The following is a 27,634-nucleotide window of genomic DNA, read 5'->3' on the forward strand; positions in this document are numbered from 1 at the left end:
AACGCACACCGCAATCAATCACAATCAATACCAAGTGATGGTTGGTCGTTGCTCGAGTCGGGTGCGTTGCTGAGGAAAAAGTTGGGGGTATCCTTTTGTTATCGAAGTGACTTTCAAACATCGATGCATACAAATATACGTACAGTGGTGGAAAAATAAATAGGGACGCGACATTTTAACAAATTTTCCCTATTTTTCTTTTGTTTATTTAATATTTAGTACTTTTTTTTTAAAGTATATCTCACTATCTAACAAAAACCATGTAAAATAACATTTCAAATTTTGTGCAAAAATTATAAGAATTCTGCGAAATCGCATCTAAATTTTCAACTTTTTCATAAAATTTTTAAGAATTTTCTTGGGTATGCAGTTTTAAAATGCAAGTTCCTAAAAAATCGCGTTGATTTTTGATAATTTTTATTCTGAATGTATTACGCACTTTTTTCCATACAAAAAAATGTTCGAACATACTTTGTATGGAAGGAAATGCTTTTAAAAAAAATTGCCAAAATTCAATGCGTTTTTTAGCAACTTAGAATTTTACTAAAATTGGGCTATAAAACTGCATACTCAAAAAATTGTATTAAAAGGTTGAAATTTTTGATGCAATTTTACAGAATTTTTATAATTTTTGCACAAAGTTTGGAATATGAATTTACATGTATGGTTTTTGTTAGACAATGAGCTATAATTTTAGAAACAAATAAGAAATATTAAATAAGCGAAAGAAAAATAGGCAAAATTAAAAAAAAATGTTTTATCTCTATTTATTTTTCCACCACTGTTTGTACATACATATGTACATGCATACATACATATGTTTCAAACACTACTGCCTATTAAACGTGAAAAAAGTGAAGATTTTCTGTGCAATGGCCTTCAGTTTGGCCCAAATTTTGCACACATCCCAATTTCATATTAATAAACCTAATTCTGTATCGGTGACAAACATTTTTTACTGACAAATTTTAGCTTTTTCATATATTTTTCCGTAAAAGAAAAACTGACAAGAATTTGTCACTTATACAGAATAGAGCCGTACAACTGACAGAAAGGACTTGAAAATTGTTTTCTTAGAAATTAGGGGCGTTGAAAAAATCAATAAAATAGCCTAGTTGGGACGCCAAAATTTCTTAGAAGTTTATTGTACATTTTTCCATTATTATTCTTGTTTTGCAATGTTAGAAATGTTTCATAAAAACTATTTCAAGTTCAAAGTTTTCTAATTTTGGAAATTACGTCCCCTATTTACAAATTAAATGCAAAAATTAAATTACAAAAAAATTAAATTACAAAAAAAAAACATCAATATAATCGCCAAAAATGTACAATGACGATTAGGTATAAACAATTTCATTTAAAAAATGTATCCTTGTATATCCTTGAAAATTACCAATATGTAGACTACCGCATGCTCGAATTTCGTCTTTCTAACTTTATTAGTTTCGTATAAAAAATCAATTAGAAGGGCATTTTCTATGCGAATTCGTCCTTGTATTGCTTTAAATTCCAGAAAACTTTCTCATTTATTTGATACTCATATTGCTTTTCCACATTGCAAAAAAAAAATTTTAATGAGTTTTTGAAGTAATCATATTTTTGAAATTGCAACATCCTTTCAAAAAGTCCTAACTTCAGTGAGAAGAACTAAAAAAAAACCTTTACTATATTTAGTCCCTTGTTTCGTGAGTATGTATGTATGTAGGTATATCGATTTTTTTGTGTGTTTTGAATTTTTTTGCTGTTTGTATTTCGTAAAAAGATAAAAAAACTCCTCTTCAATGAGATTTTTCCGAAATGCAATTTCAAGGAGTTTAAAAGTTCCGGGTTTCGAAATTACTACAAAAAGCAAATAAGTACAAAAGTTTCTCAATCCATTTAAATTGCTCAAATTAATTATTTACTATTGAACAAAATACCCCTGGACCTCTTATAGCTGATAGCATTCATCCTCAAGAGTACCAGGAACAAAATAGTCCCGAGGGCCATTAGATATTTTAACCATGACAGCCAGCCACAGGATGATGATGAGTTCGAAATTAGCCGGGTTTTGTGATTCGGAGAACAGTCAAGAAAGAACACCTGCTCCTATAGGTTTTAAAAACAACCAACTGTTGCAGCGCATGCAGGCGGATGTACACAAAGTAATTGCATATACGAAAGAGGTAATCCATTTACTAGTTACCTTTAATACTGAGTAAGTTCCCTAAGGCCGCCTTCATCTCACTATTTTCTATTCCATAACTTCTTCTTCAAAAGGAAAGTTGCTGAGAGTCAGGTCTGAACTAACAGAAACAGAACTCCGTGCGCCAACTTGCCACATCCATGCTGTTCGACAGCCCCCTTCACCTGGCTCAGTAAATTAGCCCAGAACTGGCTGTATTCGCAGTCCCTTCTGACAAGTAATGAGTTGACGAAAGTTCCTCGCTATCACAGATTTGTTTGTGCTTTCTCCCCTTCCTTACCAGCTGCATGAACTCTTGCTTGAACACCGCATCAATACTGACGAGTTCAGGTTTCATCAACGGTCACAATGCGATTGCAAATGGGGACTTAAGTGGAGTTTTCTCTATTGAATTCAACTAATACGAGTGCGTGGATACCCTGGACACCGGGCCGTTGAGGCTAATTGCAAAAGTTGACAAATGAAAATTACGCTAGGACACAGTATGCATAACAGTTTTAACAGAATATTTCTTTCTGTGAAACCAACGGGATTCCTAGCCTTCCGATAACTGGAAACTCAAATTATTTCGCTTAAATTTAAACAAAAAAGTTAAAAACTTATATTTCTAAGTTGGCTTACTCGCTGTGAGATAACAGACCGGACCATAGTTGCAGGGATGAACAAGAAAAAGAAAATGTCCAACACCTTTGCCCGGCTTCAAGTAGAAGAAAGTTACGCAAGCTTGACCAGCCCCTTCTTCACTACCTTGAAGAGATTTCAAAGTTGAAGATAAGAGCGCTCTGATATAGTTTATAGCGTCAACAAAGTGGTTTGTGAACAAGTGAGCTTCCTAGATTCCACAGTTTTTTTTTATCTATATAGGACCTAGTACTTATCCATACACTCCAACCATTGCAACCTCACCTAACCTTCATATTTTAATGTCCATTATTCATTATATGTCATCTATTTTATTTAAATTTTTTAATTTTATAAAATTCTCTCTTGTCCTTTTTGTATGAATGCCACTTAAACTAAGGGGGAAAAACGACAACAACAACAACAATTACCTCCTACCCTCCTACCCTGTCATTCAATAATGGTTAGGACATTAGCTCATGTGTCATGTCGCTTACAAAAATGTAGCTGACAGCAACAATAAATATGCTATTTAAGTACCGGCTTTTTCAGAAATTTACACTTCATCTGCGATGTTCGTTAAATGTATGTATGACTCTTTGTATTTTTCCTGCTACTTCTGCCCAACATAAAAGGTTCTGAAAAATGAAGCACTTAAATCACTGTCAAATCAGGACGGTCATTTTTATGGCGGGCCATTGCTCACGGCCATTTATCAGCAGAGATGTCTGGTCATACATATTCAGTTTTTCCTTTAAGATTAAATTTTTCTCCGCAAGGTAGATTGGTCTACAATAGATACATAGAAGTGGCACGTAATTTATGGCGACAACGAACTGTCAGTACATCCTCTTTGAACTCTTCGAATGTTAACTGCTTGCTACTTAACATTTTCTCAAACTAACTAGTAGGTATGTAATTAGCTGCACGTTTTCATCAACGCAAATTGGAGGCCTAATGCCCAATACATACATGGCAACATCAGTCAATTCAAATTCATCTAACAGCATTTACTTACGTACTTCAAATGCTCCATACTTTGCTCTCATTAAACTTTCACCTACTTACTACCACGTACAAGATGCATTTATCAACAACAGCATATCTAAAGTTTTCCTGTTTCCAAAATTTAAATTATGGTCAATTTATGCCACACCTCAATTACACACAGTTGAATTATTTTCATGAAATTTGTTTTTATCTCAACAACTTGTTTGAAAAAAAAAAAACAGAAACTTTTCACTTCAGCAATTTTTATTTTCACAAGTTTTTTCTCTAGTTATTATCCTACTTGTTTGTAGTTTCTATTCATTCATCTTTTTTTTTTAATTTTTCTTTTACTTACTTTTACAAAAATTTTTTTTTTTTGTTTTGTTTTAATTTTTACCGATTTTTTTTTTTTACCTTTTTGAACATCGCAATCATGTCACTGCTACACACTTCCTTACCTTTCCTCTTCTTTCGCTGCCATAGCAACGAACCATTTCATCTTTGCTCCAATTGCTTTGCGTAACTTGTCCTTGCCCAGCGTTAGCATCCATTGCGCCACCACTCAGCTTGCTTCTCCCTTCTCCTCTACTCCTCTCCTCCTCCTCCTCTTCCACATTTTCCGTTATCGTTGAGAATTGACAATTTTTCACAATTGCATGAATTTCATGAATGATTTCATTTGGGTTGCTACTTCCTTTCCGCTTTTATTCTTTACACTCGTTTCGTTTTCCACTTCCGTCAACTCATTATGACACAATGGTTTGTGTATTTTTTTTTTTATTTTCTGTCTCCTGGTCACTCGAAAGAGTTTTACATAATTTTTATTTTTACTTATTTTTTATCGCTCAATTGTGAACTTTGTAAGCTTGCTTGTAAACAAGTGAGGGACTTCTATTTGTCAGCAAGTTCAATGGTTGAAAATGAGTTCTCTTGTTTGCGTAGATCGAATTGTGTTTGCTCTTGATAGGGTATCATTGAATTGGCTTATTAGTTGTAAATTAAGGGTATGAAGAAAATAACTATTGTATTCATATCGATCGTAAATTAAACTGTTGTAGTTATTGAGTAGATCTATTGATATAAAATAATTATTTAAATAAGCGTAATTCGAGTGGCGGAGTGCTTTCGTAGAACTTATTTAATTACGATGCCATGAACGTGTCGTTCGATGATGACGCCCCGGTGAAAAGATCTTTCGACTGGGCACCCATTGGCAGGTAGGGAGGAGGGACCACGTTCAGTAAGGACCGTTATACGCTTGGTATGGACCACTAGAGCAAACTTTTCTAAGTAAGTAATTGGATTAATCATTGTACCCACGTCCAGAGTCGGTTGCTTCTTTACGCGCTTGGCGGACAGGTAAACAATTTTGAAAGAATACAATTGTTTACCTGTCCGCCAAGCGCGTAAAGAAGCAACATACTCTGGACGTGGGTACAATAATTAATCCAATTACTTAGAAAAGTTTGCTCTAGTGGTCCATACCAAGCGTATAACGGTCCTTACTGAACGTGGTCCCTCCTCCCTATCTGCCAATGGGTGCCCAGTCGAAAGATCTTTTCACCGGGGCGTCATCATCGAACGACACGTTCATGGCATCGTAATTAAATAAGTTCTACGAAAGCACTCCGCCACTCGAATTACGCTTTCTAGAATTCGATCGAAAAAGTCACACGAGAATCATATCTTGAATGTACTCTAGACGTCTGCTACAAGATTTCTGATAAAATTTTCTGTCTGCATTCCTGTTCTTCGCGCTCACATCATTCTCTTTGTCTTTTCCGCACTTTTAAAAAATACACCTTTCTTCCCACCTTATTTCCGGAAAGGCTAAGTTAACACGCGCGTTGCCATTGACTGCAGGTTGGCTTGCTATGCTTTCTTTGTCATACCAGTGGTTTGTGCGTGGATGATAGCAACCTTTGGAAGATGTAATCGCATTTACATAGTTATGTCCAGCCAATGAGGAGTTGCTTGATCAAGCTGCAGTGGAAGTTGATTGCGAAACTTCTCGGCTGCCTGTTGTGACTGCAGCTTTCCAACGTCGAACCTTCGACGAATGCATGTTCCTTTTTCGCACAGAGGCGCGTACAGATCTTGACTGCAATGAAGTAGTGATCCGTGTTGATGTTGTCTTCGCGGATAGAATGTACTTTAAGAATACTTGAGGCATATCCTCCGTTATTTACAACGTTAATTTTATTTGGATAGCTGCACCTATAGAGCTTCCGTTCATTCTAGGTGCATAGTCCCTTATTTTGTTTGCGGAAGTCAACCGCCAACATGTAGGGAAGCCAATATTGGTCTTTTCATTGGCCGCGTCAGCTGGCGAAACAAGCGCTTTGATTTGAGCTCTTTAACCGAATAATACGGAGTGCCGCCATCCAAGCTCCCTCTCCTTTACAGTCACCCAAGGCTCCACGTGGCTGGGATAATGGATTTTGTGCATGGCTTGCTACCGTTGCCAGGTCATAAATACCTAAAAGAACGACAATATCACGTTGTACATTGTAGACCAAAATAACTAAAAAAAACGGTGCACCAGGTGTACCCTGGTTCGGTGAAGATCCAATAGCTTTTTTATAATAGCGAGAGCTCTTTCCAGAGAATGGAAATTCTGCGAGTGCATTCCTTCCGTTACTAATGGTGATTTCGTTTCTATAAAAACATGTTGCTTTCTCATCGCCATCTTCTTAGTGTTTGTGCGTAGAGGGCAAGGAGAAGGTTGCATTTTTTTGCATAAGCTTCTCATAAGAAGCATTCAACCGTTTAAAGGCGAAGAAAATTTATAAGTACGTATTTATTCAGTCTTACACTCCCTTACAATTGAATAGGGACAACGCTTTCTTTCTGGGTTATTTTAATTTTATTTAATTTCCATTATTATAAGCTTATATTATGTTTAACCTGTGTGTAATCAAATTCTGCATTCCATTTTTAACCAGCTTCCCGATGAGCTATATAGAGACTTCCCTGCAGGAAATTGAATTCGTTTGAAAGTAATTTATCAACTACTTTATTTTCAATGATAACTAATTGAAATTCTCACTATTTTACCTGCAACGAACTCATTTATTTGGCATGGCAATGTCCTAGGAAGCAGGTAATTGCCTTTTCCTGCATGTATTTTCAACTACTTTAAAATGAGTTTGCCTTAAACAACTTCGAAGTCAATATGTTTCGTTTGAATACGCTTTCGTTCTGGACTTCACAGATGCTTTTTCATACTTCCAAGACAGAAATTGTTTTTTTTTGGGGTAAAAAGAGTATCAAAATTCAAAACATTTACTCTCACTGCATTTGTTTCAAAGTAGTTTTTCAATTAGTTGATTAAAAGAATCACTTGTTTCCGTCAGAGTTAATACTTAGATCAGAACCCGATGACAATGCAATATGCAAGATGAATTAATCCGCTAGGTGGCGCAGGTATCGAGATTTTTTAAATCCTCTCTCTAACAGAAACCCATATAAAACAAATTTTTAAACTTTGTTGAAAAGTGAAAGCGAAAAAGCATTGTCCCTATTCAAGTGTATGGCAGTGTACATCATCTGAGAAAAATATCCAATTTCATTTCGCTCATATACATATTTACATACATAAAAAAGATAGTAATCATTACTTGCACGACTTTGCTTCGTACTTAAAGCAATGCCAACACATTACAAGCAAATGACGCGATCGGGCGTATTGACATTCCGCGCTTCTAGTATATCAATTTTAAGAAGACTCATCGAATCTATAGTTGCATTCGCACATACATAAGTATGTACATTAAAGTGGTCCAAAAATGTATGTGAAAAAATAAGGTCGGATTTTTAATGCCGCCCGCCCCTTGGATTGTTCTACACCGAAAAAAATACACCCCTTTTTTATTTTGAAATAAAAAGAAATTGGGAAAAAACATCTTTTCGTAGAAATAGTGTAGAATTCTTGAAAACTAATATTTTTCGAGGTGAAAACTTTGCTTATCTTCAGGAGATGGTTAAATAAACAATTGGATATTAATATTGCAAGTCTCCTGAAGAGAAGCACAGTTTTCCGATCGAAAAATATTGATTCTCAAGAATTATATATATACCATTTATATGTCAAGTTGTTTTTCCCCATATAAAATACATGGAAAACTTTGAGCGCTTTCAGCGACCTCTAAATATTTTTTGTTTTCAAAATAAAAAAGTGGCTACTTTTTTCGATATAGAACAATCCTAAGGGGTGAGAGCATTACAATTCCAACTTTACTATTTTTGGACCACTCTAATGTACATAAGTGTGTGCATATCATTACGTCTACTCATGGTTGACATACCAATCACGTACCACAAAAGCGTGCCACCAATGCAAATTCACAGATACTTCATTTTCAGCATTTTCAGTTACAAACTTGTAAAAAGTTACTTGCTACGTTGTCGCTGGCACTCATCATCGTCTTCATTTTGCATATGCGCACACACTTTTGCTTGAAATAATAAGTAAATATTATACTTGTTAAGTTAATGTAACAAAAGCTGAGATTTTTTCTATTTTTTCTCTATTTTTTTCTATACATACTTATCCGTACACATTAGCTTTTGGAAGATAAGCGATGGATGTACTTGTCCTAATCAGTTTTTGTCCTTGAGTTTCACAGCACCACTTCTCATCAGCAAATTTAGCCAGCATGTCGTAATTCTTCTTACAGCTTCTTACATGTGCCTCTCTCTACCTCACTTGTTTATTCAGCTCTTTGTCTAACACTCATTCATCCATATCCATATCCACTTCAATATGGGCTCAAGTGATTGATGAGTAGCTATAGCTAGCTGGTGAGCTACATGCATATGTACATATGTATGTATGCACAATGTATGTATGTAAGTGGCATCTTCTTTGCAGTGCCACTTCGGTGCCAGCAAGTGCAACTTCGCTGCTTTATCGAGAGGCATTTTAAAGGATATGTATGCTAGCAGGAAAAAAAAACAAACCAACAACAAAAAATAACCCAGTTTGCAAGCATCTATATAGCTGCATGTTCAAGTATTGGCATACAACAACAACAACGTGTAGTTATTCTAGCATTAGCATCAAACTGCTAGTTAGCTGCAGCCAGCAGTGGGTGTTGGCAACATTTTTGTGCCTCCTGGGGCTACTGTTGTTGCGTTCGCCACGCTTCAACACGTTGTTGACACAGTTTCCATTTTCATTTATATTTTTTCAAATTTCTGTTTTCTCATTGTTGCCAGCGCTTGAATATCCAAGTCGTCTAGCTCTGCAGCACCTTGTCAGTGGCAGTGGCCCAGTTTTGCACATAGCTTCCGTGTTCTCCTAGCTTAGCTCGCTTTCTCCCCCTATTGGTACCTCAAATTCCAAATTTTAACTTTGTTATTTTCTTCAACTTCGATAAATTGCGAAGGTGTCAGGTTGTGTAGGCATTTCATCAGTTACTTAGTTAGTTAGTCATTCTGACTGGCTGCCACATCTAGTGATATTCTCATAAATTTTTCTCAGGACTTTGCAAGAGTTACCCACTGCATAAGGATGTAAAACTACATACATATGTATGTATCAACAACCCGTGTCAAAAGTATAAGCGCACCACATATTGACCAGTTTTAAGAACTTATTTTTTTGTTATCTATTTATTTTTTTTTATTTTTTATAAAAATATAAGTAGTTTAAGCTTTAACAAAAACCGTATGAATCGAAGTTAAAAAAAAAAAATATTAACAAACTTTCGTAAAAATTTCTAGCTTTATAATCAGATTTCTTAGAAAGATTTTGAGTATGCAGTTTTATAGTCCATTGAATTTTGGTCTAACAAAGTGCAGGTTTGAAGTAGCTAGCACTTAGCGTTGATTTTTAGCAATTTTTTTCCTGACGGTGTTGTGCATTTCCTTCCATACAAAGTACGATCGGCGATTTTCTTATGGGCATAATGAGCTCAACGTTTTAGACTTTTATACTTGAGAGCTAGTGCACGTTAATGTGTCTGATATGAAGTATTTATACATACATATGTATGTAATTACGCTCCGGGAAATGGCTTTAGAAAATATTATTTACCTAATATAATTTTACCAATTTAACTTTTATCAAGTTGGTTAATCTTTAATTAACATTAAATGCCATATGCTGCAAGGTTAGCCTCGCCTCACACCGCAGCATTGAACAAACTATGTACATACATAAATGCATCGCTTGTTGCAAAGTCATGTGAAAGCATTAAAATGCTTATCAAGCACACTAAAGTAAGTACATACTAGCTTTACTCGTTTACATATATAAGAGTATAGCATCCATTACCGAACTTGCTAAAATTAGCAGCAGCATATGCAAACTGCCAAAGTTTTTCAATATTTGTCCTACGCTGAGCTCTGGCAGCAACAGCTGTTATCTGCGACCTTAATCCTTGCACCTGTGCAAGTAGACATATACTTATATGTATGTCCACGTGTACATGTACATATTTATAAATACGAAACTATTTTCACATACAGGTATACATATGTACTGATTAGTAAACTTTAAGCATTTGCTATGCTCTGCGGCACATTGAGTAAATTTATTTAATATCCTTAACTATTGTGGCTACAAAATTAAAATCGTATCGGAACTTTGGTACTTGCAGACTTTGTTTTAAAATATACACAGGAAAATATATCGGCATACATACTGATGCACATTCGTATGCTTATATGTACATTAGAGTGCCCACGCTACATACAAAAAATATCAGTTATACTTCTCCAAACAAAGTAGCCTGAGCTGAGGTGCGTTGAAATAAATTGGTATATCACAATTCTTGTTCCTCAATAAATGTTCTGAAAAAATGGAAAAAGATTCATAAATGTAGGATGTGTGATAACACCTTTTTTTTAAATTCTGCCGACATGCTCAAAATAGTTGAATTTTTTAAGAAATTTTATACATACTATTTCTTCATAAACCATAGCGACTATAAACGATTTAAAATACACTAATCTGTGTCTGTCCAAGGCTGAACTGGCACTCCGACTCTGCGGTCACACGAAAACGTAATACATAGTTTTAAATTTAAGAGGATAATATACTTTCTAACGAAAGGATAGCCTAGTTTGTCTAAGGCCCATCTACGATACGGCATTCTGAGTTTTCCCCCTCAGTAATTATAGCTTTCGGGGAAGACTAGCCTTCTTCCTCACAGTAACCTGGTAGCCCGCTACAAGCTTCAAATGGAAATTTGTCGCAGAGCATGCCTGAGATTGACAAGCAAGGTGCAGAGATCGACCTGAGTTGCAATTATCGGGCCTTGTCTGTTTTCGTTGTCCCCTGAGACTGAGAGAAATAACTTTATAAAAATTTAATGAAGTTAAAAAATAATATTTTTCTTTTCAAAACAACAAAATCTAATAATTAAAAAAAAATTAATTAAAAAAGCAAAAAATATAATATTTCTTTTAAAAATTATAAAAGCTACAAATTAGAATTTATTTATAAAAAGAAAAAAAATAATATTTAAAAAGGAGAAATAAATAAAATAGGTCTATGCAAGTTAAATTAATAAAATTCTTTTTTCTTTTTTAAACAATAAAATCAAAGAATTAAAAGAAAACTAAATAAAAAAACAAAGAAAAAATAAAATAAGTTTATAAAAGTTAATAAAATCAAACAAAAAGAATACATTAAATAACTTTCTAAAAATGGAATTGCATTAAAAAATATACTTCATCAAGACACATAATTGACTTAAAAATTCACGGGATCTACTCTGTATTGCGATTCGAAACTCAATGCGATTCGAAAGACGACACGGACTAATACAAATTCAAAGTGCCAAGCATTCGAATCTGAGTGATTTGCTTTTCGAATCGCAATGCAAAGTAGACACCCAAAGCAGGCACCGAAAGCAGGCAGTTTATCACTAAGAATAAGCCTAAAAGTTCCCTGTCGTTGGACTAGTTGGCCAGACTCGATGTTTGAACTTTCTTGTAAAAACATCTACAAATTTTTTTAATTGTAAAATTTCCCATGAATTTAAAAAAGGTCATCAGAACTCTCACTGTTGACCTTCGCTGGTACACACAAATAGTTTACTATGTTTTAAATCAAAAAATTTACGTTGCAAGTTTGAATATACCTCACAGAGCTTGCCGCATAAATTTTCAAACATTCCGCCTGGTCGTTTGTCGTTTTCTTGCTTCTTTCACACTTGAGTCCTGAAAATCTTAAGTTTTCCAATGTTCTACGTATATACTGTGTGTAAGTGTATGTATGTTTATATGTTTACTCGCTACTTTTATATCCATAGAGTGCGTTCCACACTGTCCCTCTGTCATATAATTTAACCTAATTTGACACCTTAGACACGACCAAACGTCGCATTGAAGCAAATGCAAAGAATTGAAGGCCAATGGAGACAAATAAGCCTTGAAGAACGCTATAACAGCCAACGAACGCAGCCAAGTCGATAGACGCACAGACGTCTGTCTCGTCAGCATGCTTAAATACTCCACGTGATAACACTTAATGTATGGATCCTTCATAAAGCGACAAAAAACCATTTGTGTTGAGAATTTAAACGCCAGCCTGCCTAACTTGTCGTCCTCTTTCAGCGTCCTCAATACTTAAATGCATTTACGTACGTTCAGCTTTTGCCACTTTAACGGTTGTAAATGTCGTAAATAGTAGCGCGTAGCTTTTCTTGTAGTATGTATTTGTTGTTGGTGCTTCGCATAAATATGGCTGCGCATTGAAATGCAAAGTGTGGGGCGCGCGCATGTCCCTATTTCAGTGCTTTTCAGCTTTAATAAACATTGGCGTGCCATTCAATGGGGTTGGCTGGCTGCTTTATGCGAGTACTGGTATGCGTAAATGTATAGATATATGTATGCCCCTACAAAAATGTATATTTACGTACATACATATGTATGTCGGTATTTGTTATCGCCTCAGTTGTGTCTGACATATCGTCCTTGTGATTGCTGTGTCTGCTGCCTTACTTCTTGCCAATTGCGTCTGTGTGTCATTCCTATGTGTCATTAAATATTTGCTACAATGTTGCACCTATTTTATGCTACTTTCAGTATTCCCTGCGTCTGCTCTGTAGCCAAAATCATTTACTGTGTGGTTTTTGTGGCGCGTAGCTTAATTTTGCTTCAGAGAGTATCTATTCAAATGTAATTTGTGTGAAATTCTTTGGCTTTTATGCGCACGAAATTCCTTTCTGCTCCATCGTAGCGTGTAGCTATGTATGTACATATTTAGGTTGTCGTAGTAATATTCTGTTGAAGGTGGCTTAAATTCTACATAGTGGCATAATAAATTACGATACTGTAGTAAAATATATCGCGTGTGGAATGCATCCTTCAAAGGACGAGATTTTCGCCCAAATTTTATGTGTTTGAATGACAGTTGGTTGGTTTTTATCGGAAGGTTTCTTTTGTACGATAGAAGTACACTGATTGCTACAGTCGTTAAGTCATGGCAATACACTTCGGGCACTTTGGTCACTTGCAGTGCCATGCGAGTTAGCTTTAGGTTCCTGTGCTTTCAATACCCCATGTGGGGTGGAACCATTATGTTATCGGGGAGCTCATTTAGAGTTTTTCTGCTATCTGAAGAGCTTGAGTCAAGATCTCAGCATTTCTTACATAGAATTCACTGAGGAATCCTTGTAGAGAATTTGGTTTCAAAGCAGCAGAGTTCGGAATATGCGCTAAACTGGGTGGCGTCGCATCGGATCAGTAGCTTACTATATACTTAGGTCCCTGTGGAGAATATTCAGGGCTCAGTTCGAAAATCCACAGCCATCTTGCAGCCAGTTCAGAAGCTTGGAAGGGAGTGCAAAGCTAACGCAATTTAGATTGGAGGCTTGTAAAATGGTACCTCGTCTCTCCTTATGAAAAGAACAAGTCCAGTTCTTCCGGGATTCATATATCGTCTATTTAAAGGCTTATTGAAAAATTTTAAAATAATTTGTTTGGCTATGTAAGGCACTAAAGGCTAAATATAATTATTTCCCAATAAATGGAATTAAAACAATTTCGTAAAGTTTTAAGTTCTTGAACTTTTCTTTTTATATTTTTTAATTAAAACATAGACCCGCACTCGATTTCCATTTTGAATAGCGAAATTTTCCAAAGTTAAACTTATTAGATTTTTTTCTAAGATTTACCATCCAAATTTTGGAGACTTTCGGCAATGGGATGTTTGCCATTGACCGCCTAAAATCGGCTTCCATTAGAAAAAATGTTGTTTTCGGGGTTAGGCTTCGAACAGGTTGTTTATCGACACAGATTCTCTCTCTAACCAGTGCTGCATCGGTTTGGAATCGAACCGAATTTGATTTGAAATTACTAGAATCGAGTTCGAAACCACCCAGAAAAATGGTTCAGTTCAATAAAAAAACATCGTTTTTCTTATTTTATTTGGTCATGGAGTGCCTGACCTCTCTTTGTCGCCTCTGGGCTGCTACCAAATCAAACTGAATTGAACACCCTTTAGATCATATGGCAAACAACAGACGTTGAATCATGAGAAGGTGAAATAAACCAAGGAATGAAACCGATTCAAAATAACGTTCCGGTTTGGGTTTCGGTTTTGCCAAGTGTTTCGGTTTCGGTTTTGGTTTCGTTCTTCAAAATTTATTTCGGTTTTGGTTTCGGTTTCGTTCCGGTTTCGGTTTTTCACAGAAATTTTGTTGATATTATTTAAATCACAATGTCTTAAACGTTGAGGAAAGAAAATCGAAAATTACAGTTCACTGATAATATCAACACTAGGTTCTTTCCCTAACAATCCGGACCGGATTTGGTAATTAGAGAATAAGAGAAACATTTTCTTTCAAAAATGGAACAAAGTTCAGAAGTACGGAAACGCAAAAACCCACATTTCGTGCCCACAAGTCGAGAAACAGCTGATTCACGTTGTTCTTGTTTTTGTCACTTATACCATGTTCTGACCGACATCGGAAACATGTTTTCGTTGCTAAAACTGGTTTTCGACCTAAAACTTGTGTTTTCGTCCATATAAAATCTGTTAAACGAAAACCAGTTTTCGCTGAAAACTACTTGAAAACTCACTTTCCACTCATTCCAATCGGTGTCTTCACTAGTTTTTTTCGATTATTTATCGAAGTGGAAGTCATATTTTATCATCTTTAATACGCCATTTCGGATTTATTGTTAATTGCCTGGCCAAAGCAAAATAAGAATGAAAGTTAAAGGTTGTAAATGAAAAGAAAATGAAGGAAAAATGTTTTGGTTGTCGGTCAGAACATGGTATTAAATGCAAACACTTGGAAATTGAATTTTGGTTTCACAAATTTGATTTTAAGTACATAGATTGAAAATACATCAACAGGCCATTCACTTTTCCTTAAAAGCACCAAGTAAATGCAGGCAACATGTAAACACAATACAGCTGATATGCACTTTGACACTTTATCCATTTTTACTCGGAGAAAATTTCGGGCTGTTTCGGGCAGGAAGAAGAATACACTTACGATCGAATACGCTCGAATTTTCGCTCTCTATACCCATTTTGTTGAGTACAGGCATGATTTCTGGGCTATTTTGGGCACACGCGGGATCTCGCATTGCGTACGGGAAAGAAGCTACTTAAATATAATTAATCAATTATCGATTCACAACAACAAAGTCATCAGCAGATTTTTGCGAAAAGTCATTTATTTCTAAGAAATTTGTATTTATTATTTTTGTAAATTTCTGGAAACCGATTGAAACCTGTGATTGAAATGGTTTCGGTATCGTTCCTTTTCAGGTCAAAATAACGGTTACGGTTTCGGTTTCGGTTTTGAAAAACGAAACGGTTTTAAACGGTTACGGTTTCGGTTTAGGTTTCGGTTTCATTCATTGAAATAAACTCAGCATTACTAAGAAATCTCGGGTCGTATTTCATCAACACTCCAGATGAACTCTCGTGAGATGAACATCAAATAGCCGCTTGCGGAATCCGTTCTCGAAAATATATATTAAATAGTTGATTTTTGACAAGCGTAATTAATGCTTCTTTAAGAAACTAAATAAAAAAGGAAGTTTATACTCTCTTCTTTAGTCTTAAGTACCTTCCATATTCTTAAGTATGTAAAATTGTGTATTCTCTATCAACATATTTCTTACTTCGATTGTTCCTTTTGAAATTAAAATTGTGCACTCTTCTTTTCAGTTTAACACATCAACGTGTTGCATTAAAAGAAATTAGACTGCAAGAGGAGGAGGGTGCCCCATTTACGGCGATACGTGAAGCCTCGCTGCTGAAAGAACTGAAACACTCAAATATTGTGACGCTGCACGACATTGTGCATACAAGAGAAACGCTGACGTTCGTTTTTGAATATGTGGTGGGTTTTATATTTTTATTATTTTTTGCAACTTTATTAAAATTACTATAATTTTTTCCCCATATTTGTCAGAATACCGACTTATCACAGTATATGGAAAAGCATCCTGGCGGTCTGGATCATCGTAACGTACGTTTATTTCTGTTTCAATTGCTGCGCGGCCTCTCCTACTGCCATAAGCGACGCGTCCTGCATCGTGATGTTAAGCCGCAAAATTTATTGATAAGCGATTGTGGTGAATTGAAATTGGCGGATTTCGGTTTGGCGCGCGCAAAAAGTGTTCCCAGTCATACGTATTCGCATGAAGTCGTTACGTTATGGTACCGTCCACCAGGTGAGTGCACGAAGCGAGCACGTCTTGAACGCAATGGTGTGATAACACATTTATGAAATGTGCGTTTTATGTAGTGTCTGCGTGTTTGTATCTTCGTTTTTTTTTTATTATTTATGAGTGTTGCGACTTATGGCTGTTGTTCTCGGGTACATTTATGCCAATATATTGCACTGAATATGAAGCCTTTCACTTCCACATTTCTGGCATCATATTTTCACAATGATAATACATAGTATTTATGTCATAAAATGGAACGTGTCTTCCTGTCTCTAACATTTATAAACATACATACATACCTCCGTATGTAGGTATGTATATTTAATATTTATTTTTCACTTCAGTCACAGTTATTTTTTGATTAGAGATCTTATGCTGAGAGTTACACTCTTACAACCGCAATCAGAGTCATTTAATGATTACTTAAGGTGTCCCTCAGTAACGATTTAAAAAATTCCCTCTCAGAGTCAGTTAGTGATTCGTTAACGGCATTTAATTGACATTAGAGTTAAGTAAACAGAAACCTTTACTTAACTTTTTAACGAATGATTTTGATTTTTTTTTCAATAAATTTCAATTTCGATAACATTGCTGTAACAGTGGCAATGGCCCAGTGAGCAGAGCACTTTCGTGCCATTCAAGAGATCCGAGTTCAATCCTCGGCAACAATTTTTTCTTTAATACAATTTTTTTTTTTTTAAGTTGTATTGCTTAAAAAATGCATATTTTTTATTTTATTTAATGTTTGGAAACTTTTTTGATTCATATTTTTTCTTTAACTGTCAGTTTCTCAAATTTTTAGGTTTTCCTGGTTTAAAAAAATATTTTCTTTATTCCGTTTAGTTTTTTGAAAACTTATTGCGACGAACTATTGATTGGGCTACAAACCTGCATTTTCAATAAAATTCTAAAAAATTGATTAAAAAGTTGAAAATTTTCATGAAAATTTTCGCGGTAGTTTTGGAATTATATTTTTATGTTTTTTGTTGTAGAATGAACCATAAAAATATTAGAATGAAAATTGTGCATATATTGTGAAAAATTTGCTTTGCCAATACTTTGTTCCGCCAGTGTACATACATACTTTTGATGAATTTCCATTAATATGCGATATACAGATGCAATCATTTAATTTGCACCGAAATTCTAAATGATATTATTTGCAACTTATGTTTAATTATTTATTTTTAATAATTTTCATAACCAAAAATTTTCTAAATATTCTAATTCACAGTTTGAAAATTTTGATGACAATTTTTTGATATTTAATTATTGTTTTTTTTTTTTTAATTTGTGCAAGCTTTAACGATTTTATTATGTGGTTTTTGTTATTAATTGAATTATATTTTAAATTAAAATTATTAAAAATAAATAAATACATACACGTAATTTACAAACAATATCATTTTGAATTTCGGTGCTAATTAGTTGATCGCATCTGTATGTATGTATGTACATATATGAGTTCAATTCAACAGCTACTAGAACTTTTGGCAAAAAATAAATTTCTAAAATTCAGCGGAAGTTTGAGTAATTTTTGATATAAAATATAAATATAAACAAACAAAAATGAGGGCATTGTTTTTATCAAGCATATAGGTACATACATATGTATGTATGTACATATTTACATAAGTTGACACATAACAACGACAAAGTTATAGCTAAACGCTGAATTAGCAGGTGAACAGGGAACTCCAAAGAATCTCACGCTCAAGCAAATATGTAGCTGCTATCGTAAACCGATACCACCTATGTATTTATGGCAAGCTCTTATTCAGCAGGTAGAGTCAAGCGTCTGTTAGCGAACAAACAATAACTGGCCGTTTCAAGGTCACGAAAGTTAGGAATTCGGGTGCAGTCACCGCACAGTGACGCTCACCTAAATAGCAAACTTTTATTTTTTACAATATTCACAATGTTTTACGTGATATATATATATTTTATAAGTTTTTATAAAAATATAGTAGATTTTATACTATAAGTAAGTCAAAATTTAAAACTTTGTGTACAGTTCAGGAAAATTTAACAAATTTCAAAAAATGTCATAAAAATTTAATTGTTTTTCAGAATGGTATGCAGTTTTGTAGCCCATTTAATTTTAGTATAATAATGTGCAGGTTTTAAAATTCTGAAAAATCCCGTTAATTTTTGAGATTTTGTTTGTGTTGTTGCGCATTTTCTCCCATATGTATAACGCATGAACAAAATATATTTTTATATAGAAGAAAATACGCAACACCGCAACAGCAAAAAAGTTTGAAAATTTTGTTGGCATTTTTTTTTTGAAATTTGTTAAATTTTCCTGAACTGCACACAAAGTTTTAAACTTTGACTTATATGGTTTATGTTATAGAATCCACTATATTTTTATAAAAAATTATCGACAAAAATGCACCACATAAAACATTAACTGTATTCAGACTATACTCGTTAAGGTCTTAATTATTCGGTATTCGGTAACTCCCACCATGCTTTGTTTTTGTAAATTACCGAATATATCATTACCAACTGAACCGAGGGGGCAAGTCTGATAATGTGGTAACACACGCGTTAAAATGTCAGCTGATTCCTTCCTGTCACGTAATTGCTGAAATTTTCTCGCGCGAAAAGTGCATACATTTTATCAAAAGTTCAATAAATCATTCTGTCGTGGAATTAATAAATGTTTATAAATAACATAACTTCACGTCAGCGGATTCGAAAGTAAATTTGGAGTTGAAAGTGTTACCGAGTTACCAGATAACGAATTAATACATTAATGAGGATTGTCTGAATACCCTTATTGTGAATATTGTAAAAAATAAAAGTGTGCTATTTATGTGAGCGGCACTGTACTTAGTCCCTTTAGGCTTTAGGGGTATTTTTAACAATTACTGTTTATTTTTTAAGTAAACGTGTGATTTTAAATAACAATTAATTTTTGGCTTTTCATGAAAATTGCTAAAAAATCTAAAATAGGCATGCCATCAATAAAAATAGATATCAATTTGCTAGAAGAAAGGCGCCAGTTTAATTTTACATACCCAGATATTTGAAAAAGTAACAAAATACTTATACTGGCATACTTATTTTAGTTGCACATATCGTCCAAATTATGCGCCATTGTACAGACAATATTTTCAAATATTTTATATGCAGGCAATTTCAAGACGTATCAATGTAACTTTTTGCATGTAATGGAAAATTTTCATGTTTTTTTTAATTTTGGAAAATTGTTTTTTTTTTCAAACAGGCATACTAGTGAAGAGGAATTAGAACTTTGTATATAGGCCACAATCGGTTTGAACGAATTTCTACCCATTTGAGGGGAGATATGTTTTTAATGGATAAAGGAGTTCAACACAATATCCCCAACGAAAATACATATGTCAGTCCTGTCAAGTCAAAACGTTTGCTAAGTTCAACTTAATCAACCGTAACAATTTCCATAACAATTTTAATTACAAATTCAGCGATGTTTACCTAATCATAAATTGCATCCTTGATATCCTTTATAATTCATACAATGCGAGATTACTCATGCGTGAAATGTGTGTGTTTAATTAATTAATTTAAATCAATAAAATTATTTACATACTTATGTATGTACATATGTTTATATGTATAATAGTATATACCCCGCAAACATATTCGCCGAAATTACAGCATGTAAGAAAAATATGGCATTCAAAAGCAAAAATTTTTTTGCTCATGTGGGCCAAAATTTAACTAAAAATTCCACTACCTGTGGATTCGAGCCTCGGATCTCCCGAATGGCAATGCAATGCTTTGCTCACCCGGCCATTGCGCCTGTTGGAGTAGCGCGAGCAAAATACTCAAGTGCATACTGTCAAAAGAGCTTTACACCATGAAACTTGGCAAGGGAGCTTTGTTTTTTGTACGACTTTCGAAAATATTTGCTAGAATTACCCTGTTAATTTTCAAACCGGACATTTTTTTTTTGTTGCAAATATAGACTATACGCTTTCTTTTTCATTAAAATTTAGGCTGACATTATCTTCGTAGAAATATTTAAAAGGTCATTGTGAGTTATGTTAGGTAATTATGTATGAAGTTTCCATAAACAAAAATTACAGCTTATTTTTGTTTATTTTTATTTGTATTTTTGGCCGCCAAAGCCTTTTTAGAATTTTGATCGTTCAGTAGCAATGTCATTTAACAATTTTGGTCACCTGAGGCCAACAACTTATTTTTGTTCTTTTTTGTTTCTTAGTGCCTAAAAATAAGTTTTGACTACTCGCGACTTTATTTTGGTCCCTAATTTTGCAGTTATAACAGTTTTTTTGTGTCGCACATTTACCATTAAAATACCATTAAAAATACACAGCGGCCATGGGAAATACACCAAAATGTTCACCACAGGCCAGAGAATCCAAATTCCATGTAAAATTCCATATTAAAATGTACGAAAATGTGCGACGTGGCCTCAGGATAACATTTAGGTGTCGCACCAAAATGTGCGACGTGGCAGCCAACGTGTGAATGAAATATAGTCGTTTAGCAAGAGCTTATTACTGAAATGGGGATAGTTAAGACATTTTAAAATTTACGTTATTTTCCTCTTTTATATGGAATTGCCCTTATGTGAATCCCTTGGAGTTCTTCTATATGAGCATGTATGTATGTATGTGTGTAAAAACCTACAAAAATTATATGTATGTAAGATAGGTATTTGCGATTGCTCGCGTATCGATTTATTGTTTTGCATAGTTTATAGTTAAAGTGCAAGTCAGTTGTATGCTTTTCGAGATATGGTATAATAAATACATGCCTACAGTTGTAACTAATACACAAATACACACACGCACACCATTGTTTTGATATTGCAACAATAACAATTGCAATTGTCAACACAAACAAGGCGAAGTAACGCTGTCAGGTGCACATTTCAAGTGTAAACACACACACACACAAATCAAAAAGTTGCATGCACCACCATGTTTGTGCTGAGTTCCTGTAACCGAAAGGATTAAAATTGAAAAGCTTGCATTGGCAAAGGTAATGAAATTGCCACTCACGTTGCACAAACACTCGGAACTAACTGACTTGGCCTTTGTTAGTTAGCCGCAATAGACGCGCGCAGATCGCATACGAATAATATAGTATAGTATATAACGTACATACAGCACACAAACAGAGCGGACAGCGTGATTATTATCAGCCTGGCTAACAGCATGCTATCAGCAGTAAAAGCAACAGCAACAACAACATACATTAATGCGGCAATAGTGGCAAGTTGTTGCATGCGCCAATTGTGGCTGTGTCAGATGCCACACGCACGCATTCAAGTGCACTCGAGCTTATAATTGAGAATCCAGCAGAAAATGTTGAAGTGGATTGTAACAAAATTTTGAAACCACTTACATACGTACATATGTATATCCGTAAAGTCAAGCGCGAAAAAAACGCTGGTGCAAAATCAACAAATGATACAGTTACACATGTAAATGCGCGTGCAGTGCATAAAAAATATCATAACATGCAACTTTTTTTCTTTTTTCCGGCAACTATTCAAAATATTCAATTCAAATTAATTCAATAATTTTTAATTGGACGCCAGCCATTGAAAAATTTTTAAAATAAATATTTCTTTATTCTGCTGTTGATTATCCTCTGTACCACCACTTAACACAGCATGCAATTTTAATTACCATTTAAGCTGCAAAGCTTTTTTTTTCGCAACCGCATAAAATTATTATTTTCTTTCGTTCTCACTTTAACTTTTATACATTTCTATTTCGCTTTGTTATGCAAAAAAAAAACAAATGTCTACACACTAAGCTTACTGTTGAGCACCAAGATTAGCATCCCTTTTGACCACAAAGGTGTCTCCCCATCGCCTAACAATGCCAGACAAATCCAAAAATCTTTCTATGTTTGTCTATTTACTTGCATAAAAACAAGCAGAAACAGACAGAGAGAAGAAAAAAAAAGAACCCGGATTTATCCTAGCTATTTATAATTCTCGTTAACTTTACTTTGTTCGCATTTGTTCCTGGCGCAACTCCTTCACTCCAGTTTCTGTATGCATAATTAATTGTCTGCATATTTTGTTTCCTCTTACACTACTTCGAGTAACTATTATTACGACGACTGCCACTACTCTTCACTTACGCTCGCAACCTTCGCTCTACTGAAAGCACTAAATTCGCCTCGAAAAGCAATCTTACAAAAATCAAATTGCGTCAAAGCCGCAGCCACCATTGTTGCCACGGACTGGTTGGTTGGTTGGTTAGCTGCTGCGTAAGCGCCATTGTCATCGTCAAAGCGCGTTTTTGTAATTAAATTACGAAATGCTTTATGCCTTTAACTATAGACATTTCTAATTACATTTATGCCATGCGTACTTGCATTTGTTGCTTGTGAGATACAGTGGTGGCTAAAAACGCATTTAATTAGCCTTTTGTCCTGGAAGCAAATGCATAAATAAATAAAAAATGGTAGAATTATAAAAATATGTAGATAGATGAAAAACCTTTCCTTTCGGATCCAATGTGCTCTCTACTCTTCACAACAATTCGTCTAATCCGACATTCCACAAAAAGTTTAGAAGAGCTTTTAGGTTTAGGAAGTTTACGTGCCAAATTAAGCCTAGGCACTTTTCCCGCTTTCTTGGCACGGCTTTAGTGGTGCAGTGGTGACTCGCTAGTCGCAAAAACGACAGAGATCATTCAACCAGAACCGCAATTTATGCGGATTGCTCTGTAAGTTTGACTACTATAGCCCATTGGTTTCTGTTTGGGTAGGTTATTTACCATTCATATCTCTGCAGGTGGTAACCCCAAAAAATACTTTTGTCTTCGTGACGAAGTTCTTTAATGCTTCGCCCGTGTCTTACGCTCTTCGCTGATCGTCTTTGGGCCTACTTATAGTAAGTACGTTTCAGGCCTTATAAGAGTTGAGCGCGTTCTCTTTCTGGTCATGATGTCGGATACCCTATTCCTTTTTAATATTGTATCCAGAGTACTCTAAGGCAAGAGTGGTTTTAACGTAAAAATATAAGAGAAACTCGAGCTTCCCTGTGGCTTGCTTTTATTACGGTAATTTCTACGTCAGTTAATCTCTACATACTGATGAAAAGCGCAGACCGCTGCTTAGAAAATTCTCCTGTACTTAATACTAGTGGTAATAAAATCAACGCTAGTTTTTATTAATGTGGTTAATGCATGAACCATATTTTTATAAAAAAAAACTAAAAAAAATTTACTTGAAAATCATTTATCCAATGAGTCCATAGAATTACGTTCAAAAGTAAATTTTCTTGTGCCTAAAAACAGAATGTTATAAACTTCAAATCGGTTTTTCGGATCTTGCGTTCATGGAAATAGATTCCTTGACGCAGATATAGCAAAAAAATATTCTTACAACTTTTTAAAAAGTTCGAAAAATTTTTAACAATCTATTTTTGAAGGTAATTTTAAAGGTCAAGGTAATTTTTTTTATCCAACACTATTTTTTCTAAATTCTCAATCACAGAAACAGGTGTTCACACCTGTCTGGTGATCTGGTTATGTGCTTATTCTTTTGTTCGGTTTGCAACAATAAAACACACTATAGAATATTAATTTTTAATCACTTAACCTGGTAACCAGGCAAGTGTGTACACTCGCACTGGTTAATTACAATTAATAAATTAAATATACATTTGTCATGAATTCATAAAAAAATAAAGAAGACATTAACTGCTTTATAAATCGAATATTTGTATGGAAATGTCACTTTAAAGAGCTCTTTAAACCTAGTTTATTTTTTATAAATAAAGTCATAAATTCAAAAGTTAAATATATGTTCAGCCCGATTCACTTGAATAGGTACACATTTTTTCCTCTAGATCCAATCTTATATACATTTAGGCATCAGAAAAGTTTATTTTTTATCTCATTTTGAAGAATGATGAATTTCAAAGAAAAGTGGGGAAAATGAAAAAAACATCTTGATTATTTTGGATTTTGTTCCGCTTTTTATCAAAGTACCCGAAAATTATGCTTATTATTTTGCTTCACTTGAATAGGTACAGGTATGCGTGGTGCGTAGCATCCTTATGTGTATAGCAAAGTTATTAAAATTGCACATACAACCTTTTTAAGAATTTAAAGTATAACTAGACCTATAAGAAAGCAAGAATAGGCGAAGCGGGCGCACTCTCAACTGCAAGGAATGCATAAATGGAGAGCTTCACGGATCCAGGTCTTTGCATGCGATCTCTTTGAAATTAAACTGAAGTAAATGCAAATGTTTTTGACAGCTGAAGTTGGGTCACAGCATCGCATGAAAAAGGAATGTAATGGAGCCAGAACACAAAAGCTAGACAGAAATAACAAAAGTCTTTTACGAGGTCAGCATTTTATTGTCGAGATAGTGGACCAAAATGAATGGAAAACGTTGGTCATCATGACACCACAAAGGAACTACGGATTACTCTGTACACTCAGAAAATGTCAAAACAGGGAATCAATTTAACTACATATACAACGTAAAGAATTAGGATTGGAATTTTGTGCTACTCGCATGTCTGGAAGGACAACTACAAAATAGTGGTTGTCTTTGGCGAAAAGTTAAATTTTGATGGCTTCAACGGATTTAATAATAATTGTCATAATTTTTGAAAGGACGAACGTGTTTTGTTTCCCTTCCAAGATCAAGAAGAGAGTATGGCGGTCTGAACCGCGATTTCGTAGTCTAAAGCAGTTCATATAATTACGAATAATTCATGCAAAAACAGTATTAAGGACATTTTTTAACATTTGTCGTTTATTTTCGCACCTTTTTCTTAAATATGCTTGCAAAAGTACGCACCGATACGCACGAGGATAACGAAGCAAAGTCATATTTTTTTCTTTCCGGCGATTTAAGTGATAAGCAGCGAGATGTCCTTCATTTTTCAAAGCGCCTCTATTATTGTCTTCCGGATAGGGTTTTTTCCATAATTTTTCCTTATGGAATTAAGGATTTAGTACCCAATACTAAAAGTGTTATATAATGGAATTAAAATTAATGGTATGCTTTTGTTGGCCCTTTCTTTGCGTTAGAGTCACTGTGTCTATTCAAGTGAATCAAAATAATAAGCATTATTTTCGTGTATTTTGGTAAAACGTGGAATAAAATCCAAAGTAAAAGTGGTGTTTGCTCCATTTTCACCGCTGTTCTTTGAAATTGATCATTGATAAGATTGAGAAGAACTTCTCCGATACCCACAAGTCCAGATATAAGCTTTAATCTTGAGGAGGTAAAAATGTGTACCTATCCAAGTGAACCGGACTGCATGTATATAGGTTATTCCTGAACTTTTTCGTAACCAGCACTGTGCTGATGGCAAACTTACGTTATGTTGCACATCGCTTAGCGTTGTCGTTCATGCTGAACTTTTGCTTTATCTGTATTTGTCAATTTCCTTTTCATGCTAATTTATATGCGGCTATTGAAATTCTTGAATCTTTCTGTGCGCTGGTCTATAACAAGCGGCCTTTTCTATTGTATATAACCCATATACACATATACGTACATATGTACATATGTATCTATTTATAATTCAGCCCTTCTGTTTCTTTATATTCCTACATACAATCTTACCGAAATTAAAGCGAACCAATCAGTTTTGCGTAAGAAAGATTAAGGCGTTAACTTTTGTATACCAAAACTTTTGGGCTTACACTTTTTTGTTGCAAGCTCATCGCAAGTCTTGAAAATGATTAAATTTTCATAAATTTTTTTCTAGAATTTCTCTTTTTTATATGCGCACAATTCGAAAATCTTGCAAAAGAAAATTAAATTAACCCATACCAAAGTAAGCAACTTTTAAGCGACTATTACCTAAAGGCATATTAAATTTTCATTCAGAAAACCAAATACTTAATGCAAGCTGTGTAATTTAAATGTCTTCTGGCCAAGTTGCTGTGTATGTATGTATGTACATGTACATAATTTGAGTTGCTTGAAGAATTTGTGCTCATTAAGGCTTAAATGGCAAAATAATGAAATTGCTCTACGTAATCGGCTGCACAAACACAAGTGATTATATGGTCAAATGAAAATATACTGTTAGTATTTTCGTTTTTATTTTTGTGTTTATTGTGAAGCCACAAAATTTCCAATTTTCAATTTTATATTTGATTATCCACTCTGTTCTGCCTTATGCTATGCTCCATAGAAGAAACTCATTCATTGCTTTGCCATCGAACTTATTTGGCAGAGTTTAGCTTTTGTGGCTGGCTGGCTGTCGCAATGCGAATATTGCAATTTGTTGTTATTGAACTTTTTGTCTTCTTTATGTAACTACGTACAAGGTTTGGCTTGCAATTTTTTTTGTTGTTTTTTCAGTTTTGGTTTGGTTACTTGTATCAGGTCGTTGGAAAAGTTATTACTGACCGGCTGACTCCAGCCATGTTAAAGGTCTGCAGCACAAAGCCATCAAAATTGACTTTGCTGCGTCCAAATCAATATCCTGTCTGCCTTAATTTATTTTCCGATTCGCCTATAATTTCAGTTTTATTTTTTTCCCCCTGCTTTTTTGCACACAAAATGCAAACTATGTTGGCAGTCACTGGGGTATATACGCGCGTGTGTATGTATGCATGACTATGTATTGGCAAAGGCTTGTCTGTTGGATATGGTCAGTTTTTCGGAGGAGTAGCCATTTCCTCTTTGTTAGTCTAGCCGGATATCTGGAGTTTCCTGGCTCCTGTACATGCCTCCAAGTCACAAATATAAGGTAGAAAAAATGTGTTGCTAAAAGCAATTTATCGATTTATGGCTTAATGAAGTTTTCATGCCACTATTTCCTTTTCTAGTTTTCTTTCTTTAATTATGTAAAGTTGCCTCTCCTATTTGCTGTAGGTAACATTCAACTCTAAACTGGCTATTCCAAAAAGGCATATAAGGACCACCGCCATTTGCTGTGCCGTTTATCATCCTGTGTAGCCCTTCAACAAAAAAAAAAAAAAACTAAAGCCGTATAGACCTTACAGCTAAATATCAAAACACCTTTTATTTCGAATGCTTCCATTTTGTACTGGAAATGCATTGATAGCTTTTAATCACAACAAATATATTTTCTCGCAATATTTTAAATATACATATCGTCGTTTAAAGTACAAAACCGCGTATCGACAAAATGCAAAACCACATACGTGAGGCTTCAAAAATTATTAATATATTATATATAATTTTGTAAAATTACTTTTATAACAT

General features: G+C 34.5%; 1 protein-coding gene across 1 annotated transcript in view; it reads left to right on the plus strand.

The window, feature by feature from the left end:
* The window catches only part of Eip63E (cyclin dependent kinase Eip63E), a 111,614-nt gene that overhangs the window by 69,649 nt on the left and 14,331 nt on the right, over positions 1-27,634 (plus strand). The window contains exons 6-7 of the mRNA XM_017613126.1: positions 15,939-16,113; positions 16,186-16,447. Of these exons, the coding sequence (XP_017468615.1) occupies positions 15,939-16,113; positions 16,186-16,447 (437 nt within the window). The remainder of the gene's footprint in view (positions 1-15,938; positions 16,114-16,185; positions 16,448-27,634) is intronic.

Source organism: Rhagoletis zephyria, unplaced genomic scaffold (genome assembly GCF_001687245.7).
Source record: "Rhagoletis zephyria isolate East Lansing unplaced genomic scaffold, Rhagoletis_zephyria_1.1 Rzeph_scaffold_00017, whole genome shotgun sequence".
Taxonomy (NCBI): Eukaryota; Metazoa; Arthropoda; class Insecta; order Diptera; family Tephritidae; genus Rhagoletis; species Rhagoletis zephyria.